A 6,000-nucleotide genomic window follows, 5' to 3' on the forward strand; every position below is an offset into this window, starting at 1 on the left:
AGTTAAATCCTCCAGAGGAAGCTCTTGTAGTTCACTGCCAGATGAAAAGTTCTCCCTGTAAATCAACTGCCACTATTGAAGAAACAGCATAATATTTCATTCTCTTTCAAATAAGCATGTGTATCTTTAATGGGATAGTATCAGTCCCTCTAATTCTCATTTATAATTGCTTATGCATCAAGTCTGGCAGAGACACGAATGCTGCATTACAGCAAAATCCTCTGTTACTCCCCTCTATAGCTGCCACTGAATGGCCCCAGTAAGTCAGAGGTACATTGCTTTTAACAGAGTCACTACCATATTGTTGCTCCCCCCCCCAGCAGCAAAATCCTATTGATATCTCAATATTTTCATTCTGAAAATATTAACAAGAAAAAAAATATTGTTTTATTGCAGTTACATCAGAGACCATTTCTAGTTACAGCACACTTGCTGCTAAATTCTCAGGGAGGTCAGAAGGTCGGTCACAAGTTTCACACTTGTAACCTTGCTTTCATCCACAGCTGCTAACACTGCTAGTTTATACTGTTGCTTCATCACATTGTTTAAAATAATAATCTTGCTTAGAACAAGTTTTAAAAAACATATGAAGGATGAAAAAAAAAAACCCCAAGATCTCAGTCCTGTGAGTTTTTGTGTAAACTGTGAGCGTACGTATCGCACTGATAACCCTCCAGACCTCAGCGGTCGCTGGCATCTCTGAGTTTCAGAAGACCAATATCATTAGACACAAAACTTATATTAAATTCAGGGATGATCTCGTAAACTTATAAAACCCCAAAACAAACACCAAACCCACAGCAGTACTTTCTGGGAAAACAGGGAACAGAAGGACACTTCATGGGAAGGGATCTCTGGCTCACTCACAGGCAGGGAAGATGGTTACCCCAATACGTAGACAGGGAGAAGATGGTATGAAATGCCATAGAGATCCCAGGGGAAACCAGGGAGGCAGAGACAAGGGAGATCTCCATTCTTCCACTCAATAGGGAAATGTGGGGACTGGAGGACATACCCCTTGCTTGACCCAAGATCTTCCCCTCCCCTTCATTTCGCCACTAAAAGGAGTAGGTAGATAACCAGCAAAGCTTGTTTGCTTTTCATTGAGCAAGAGGCTGCAACCCCATTTCAGAGCTGCAGATGCTCTGGATGCCTTAGAAGTCTTAGTTAATCTAGAGCATAAAGTACTTTCCAGCTAACTGGTGATAGCATCCTGCACCAAACCAGCTGTAAGACAGTCCTTGACTAAGGTCCATAAGGCATGTTGTTTGAGATGTTCTCTAAAAAATGAGAACAGAAATCCCGTGTACTCTTCAGTTTGCTAAAACCCAAGAAGCAAATGCTTATGGCTCTAAGTTGCCTCATCTTCTGCCAGTGAACTTGAATTCCTCACTCAGCAGGAGGAAGAGATGCAGCACCAGTACTGTTTTGCCTAAACTGAGGTTTGAAATGGATTAAGTAAGCCATTTAATAGCCGTCTTGATAAAAGACTGTACTTTCTTCTAGCCCTTGCTCACCATGTCCACACAGGAGGACATTTGGAAAGACTGCTTGCTTTGTTCAAGAAGATAGAAGCACCCACAGAAAGGAAAAAATCAGTGGAGTTTACCTGTCATCACAGTAGGTAAATTTCATGTCCATGCTATGGCGACTCAGGAAGGTCTTGCTGTCCAGGGGGATATCGATGTTTGAAGGATGCTGAATAGGCTCACACATTATTATAAGGCAGGTGAGAAGAGGCTCTTTATACCCACACAGAGTGTGAGGAGGGCAAGTGTTATACACTTTAACTTGTCCAGTGCAGTGCAAAACCTGAAATGATGATTTTTTGAATGAGAAACAAACTTAGAATGTACTTTCTTCAGATGCCAAAATATCTTTTAAAATAAAACCCCCACTTCTTATGGTTCAAATATGGTACCTTCCATGTGGCAGACTTGAGGTTAACAGTTCTGCCTCTGTTGGTAACAGTGCATTTCATCCTCATGAAGAAGTCACGCTCAGTTGACACCTCTTTGCTTTTCTTTCCAAAGCCTGAACCTGTATAAGGAAAATGGCAAATCAGTTTTCTCAGTTTTGCTTCTTGATTTCTTCTACGTACAAGCAGGAAGGATTCAACAGAAATAACAGAGCAATTCTCAGAAAATTTACCTGCAGAGACCATCAAAGATGCATGGACTATTGAAGAGCAGTTTGTAGAGATCAGACCTAAAACTTCAAGTGGAACTTAAACAGGACTTTGTGCATTTAAACCTATGTTTTAGCTTGCAGCACATAAATCTTTGCAAAGCATTACAAATGAAAACATTATACTTGTCTTAATGAAAGGAAAACACTAAACAAAACATTTTTAGTGTTAGCATATATAAGCAATATTTGGCAAAACAAAACAAATCTGTAAAGTACTGAATAACAGATCATGATTACTCTAGGAATGAAACTTCCCTGTACCATGTCTGATGGATCTCTACTACCAGTCAATTACTTTATTTGGTTATTTAAAAAGCAAACAGTGACTCTTTTCTATTTTCATTATTACCATTTTTCAGACTCAGATTCTCTCGAATTTCTTCATGGTCACATGGATGAGTGAAGTCAAAAATGCTGTGTCCAGTTAATTCCACCTGTGCAGAAATAAGAGCTATATTTAGCCACATAAAAGCAACTAGAAGTATTTATCTGTTTTTATGTACTACCTATTCAGATGAAGCTGGTCACTAGAACTAAGTGCATTAACAGCAGCTTCGGACTCATTTCCAGGATTTTCAGAGGGGAATTAAGAGGAATCAAGATGACAAATTTGACTGTGGTCTAATCAGTGGTGCGCAGTGGGTCAGTAGGTTTAACTCATTCTCCATTATTGGTATTTTGTGCTCTGTCCTGTAGTTAACCTGTTTACCTTGACTCCACAACCACATCAAACTGGTGACTAGAGCGGGTGCACTAAAGTGCACATATATCCAACCGCCATCCTCTAAAGGTTTTGGCTGTCTTTAACTACATCCCAATCCAGGTGTGAGAGGATGCAGACTGGGAATCAGGAGAACAACCTTCCCATCACAAAAGCTGCACCCATTTTTCTAGCATCCCTAAACCATCTGCTCTGTTTGCTGAGATCCAGTGATGCGTACAGACACAAACTGGTGACCCTTCCTTTGTTTATCCTATGCAGAACTTCTACTTTTCTCCCCAGAACAATTCTCTGTCTTTGGATTTACACAATGCAATGACAGTCAGCACCACCAGTTTTTTTCCAAAACAGAAGGAGAAAATACCCTAAGCAACAAAGCAGAAAAGGGGGGGCCCAAAAGAGCAGCTCTCTCTCCTCTGTCCCATAGTCTAAGGCACAAGTTGAATAAACCCCATTCTCCTCTCCACAGCAATATCTACAAAGGCAAGTTTGCAGTCACCAAAGACACTACAACTTTGATAGGAAGAACGAAACACCACAGATGTTGTCTGGTGTTCAGGGTACTTGCCTGAGAAATAATAAATTTTATTTCCAGCCTTTTTTGCAGTGACACCAGCTGTTTTTCTGCATTTAGGCATAGAACTTGTTTCTGGGAATCGTATTACAAAGACAGGAAAGTGTTAGGGAACACGTTACCTGGGTGAGACCCATGTATTTGTTGACATTCTCTGACAAAAAGATCATGTCTCCATCCTGTGTCACCACGGCAATAAATCCCTCCAAAGCTTTCAGGTACAAGTTGTCCATCTGCTGGTCTGCCTCTAGTTCATTCTCGTTGTCAGCACATACTAAGAAAAAAAGAGGAAAAAAGGCATGTAAAGTTTTCAGCGCTCTAGCCAGTGTTTTTCAATGCAACCACATCCAGTTACAAGCAACTAAATATGCTTCTGCTGTTACAATTTCCTTTCCACAAACCCCTTCTGGTGTAGCCTTCTGAACAGTGTATGAAAGGGATGTCCTTATCACTAGAAAGGCACGAGGTATTTTTCTAAGCTTTTGGCAAATGCAATAGACCCTCTCTTCACCTTTAGCATGTTTCTGCAAGACGTGTTTCCAGTACGCAACACCTATATACCAAGACACTGAAGTGCATCTTCTTTGTGCATGTTCTTTTGGCCACATGCAACCTTTGTATCTCCTAACAGGCACGAGATATCACAGAATCACAGAATCACAGAATGTTGGGGATTGGAAGGGGCCTCGAAAGATCATCTAGTCCAATCCCCCTGCCGGAGCAGGAACCTAAACAATTTTACACAGGAAGGCGTCCAGGCGGGTCTTGAATGTCTCCAGAGAAGGAGACTCCACAACCTCCCTGGGCAGCCTGTTCCAGGGCTCTGTCACCCTCACTGTAAAGTAGTTTTTTCTCAAGTTTAAGCGGAACCTCCTGTGTTCCAGCTTGCACCCATTGCTCCTTGTCCTATCGTTGGGCATCACTGAGAAGAGCCTGGCTCCATCCTCATGACATTTGCCCTTAACATATTTGTAAACATTAAATAGGTCTCCCCTCAGTCTCCTTTTTTCCAAGCTAAAGAGACCCAGCTCCCTCAGCCTTTCAAATATGGGGCAAATCTTGCAGAAGGTAAGTAAATTTGTGGATTCCTAGCAAATATTTAATGAAAGACTTCCCCATCAGGTCCGTTTTTCTAAGAGGTTCAAATACTGTTCCTACGAAGTGTGCCTAAACAGACCCCTCCACTCAGTATGGAGGTGTCTGTTAACACCACCTTTAGCAGAAAAAGTAGAAAACCACTCCCTGAAGTCCTTTTGGGGGGAATCTCTCATCCCATAAACCTCAGAATTCCTGGGAAAACACAGATCCATCCCATTGATACCTGCTTTTTTATCAGAACTCCCTACGTGCCACTCCACCAAACTCTGACAAGCTTTGTCACCTATCTGTGTTTCTCCTGTCCTGGAAGGAGAAGAGCCTCAGACCCCACTTAAATTCCTTGTGTTTGCCTATATAGATTCATGAACCCAGTGCATCTTAACCATTTTTGGGAAAGATGAGCCACCGTTTAGCTGAAATCTAAGGCCATGCTAGAATATTTATTCAATTTTTTTTTTTTTGGTTACATGTTTTCCTTTTGCTTTTTGGCCGTGCTGTAGAGCCAACTGATGGCACTGTGATGCCCTCGTATTGCTCATCTCCTGTGATGGGAGGCAGTAAGCAGGCAAAGCTGCAGGGAGGGAGGGAGGGAGACACTGCTCCTCCTAAAGCCAGTCACTCAAGTGTCCACTCAGCACTCTTGCCTTCCCTTCTACACTTTTAAGCATGTTTCAGCTTTGTGAATAAGAAGCCTGTGGGAGACAATTTGTAGATGACTAGTATCGAAAAATTTCTGTGTAGGAGCTGGCCCATTAATTTCTTGACATGTTTTACATGCAACTTCTGGGATTATTTTTTTCACAACTATTTACAGATATTGCATCTGGTCTGTGTACCTCAGACATGCTGTGGTGAGCTTATCTTTATAGTTTTGTCAGTTAGCCTCCGCATTTGTGATCAGTCACTGCAAATACGTGGTCAGGCTCTGAATTCAGGGGAAAAAAGCAAGCAAGCAAAAACCCCCACCCTTATTGTCTAAGAATAAAGAATAACTGACTCCAGTGATACACTGCTGAAGATACAAGGCCATGCTGAAGTCCCATCTAGCTCAAAAGCCCAAAGCAGCAAGGATGATGTGAGAGGAGCTGCAGCGATGCCGCTCTCTGAGTCCTTCCCGGGTGGCACAAGAGTCCTCCAGGCTGGGCCCTCCCCCGATTTCACCGGCCAGAGGCTCCAGCCATAATTGCATCAGCCTTATTTGCAAGAACAGTCGAACTCTTAAAGGACTTCCTTGGAGAAGTTGCTTTTCTTTGTTGGTTTAATGCTGCGATTTCAGCATACAGTTTTTGTTCTTTAGTAGGCATACTGTTAGCACTTGAGAAAAGTATTTCATTTCTGTTCTTTTCCCCCCCTGGAACAGCACATTCAACACTTCATACTTGTTGTCGAAATACTCATTTTGGAAGAAGTCTAGAAG

The 6,000-nt window shown here is 42.0% G+C and overlaps 1 protein-coding gene across 1 annotated transcript in view; it reads right to left on the minus strand.

Annotated features, from left to right (window-relative positions):
* Positions 1–6,000, minus strand: part of EPAS1 (endothelial PAS domain protein 1) — a 41,789-nt gene that overhangs the window by 20,894 nt on the left and 14,895 nt on the right. Inside the window, exons 3-6 of the mRNA XM_029084764.1 lie at positions 3,608–3,759; positions 2,540–2,624; positions 1,922–2,040; positions 1,610–1,812 (exon numbers count right to left, since the gene is read on the minus strand). Of these exons, the coding sequence (XP_028940597.1) occupies positions 1,610–1,812; positions 1,922–2,040; positions 2,540–2,624; positions 3,608–3,759 (559 nt within the window). The remainder of the gene's footprint in view (positions 1–1,609; positions 1,813–1,921; positions 2,041–2,539; positions 2,625–3,607; positions 3,760–6,000) is intronic.

The sequence above is a fragment of the Antrostomus carolinensis genome, unplaced genomic scaffold, assembly GCF_000700745.2.
Source record: "Antrostomus carolinensis isolate BGI_N321 unplaced genomic scaffold, ASM70074v2 scaffold4874, whole genome shotgun sequence".
In the NCBI taxonomy this organism is placed as follows: Eukaryota; Metazoa; Chordata; class Aves; order Caprimulgiformes; family Caprimulgidae; genus Antrostomus; species Antrostomus carolinensis.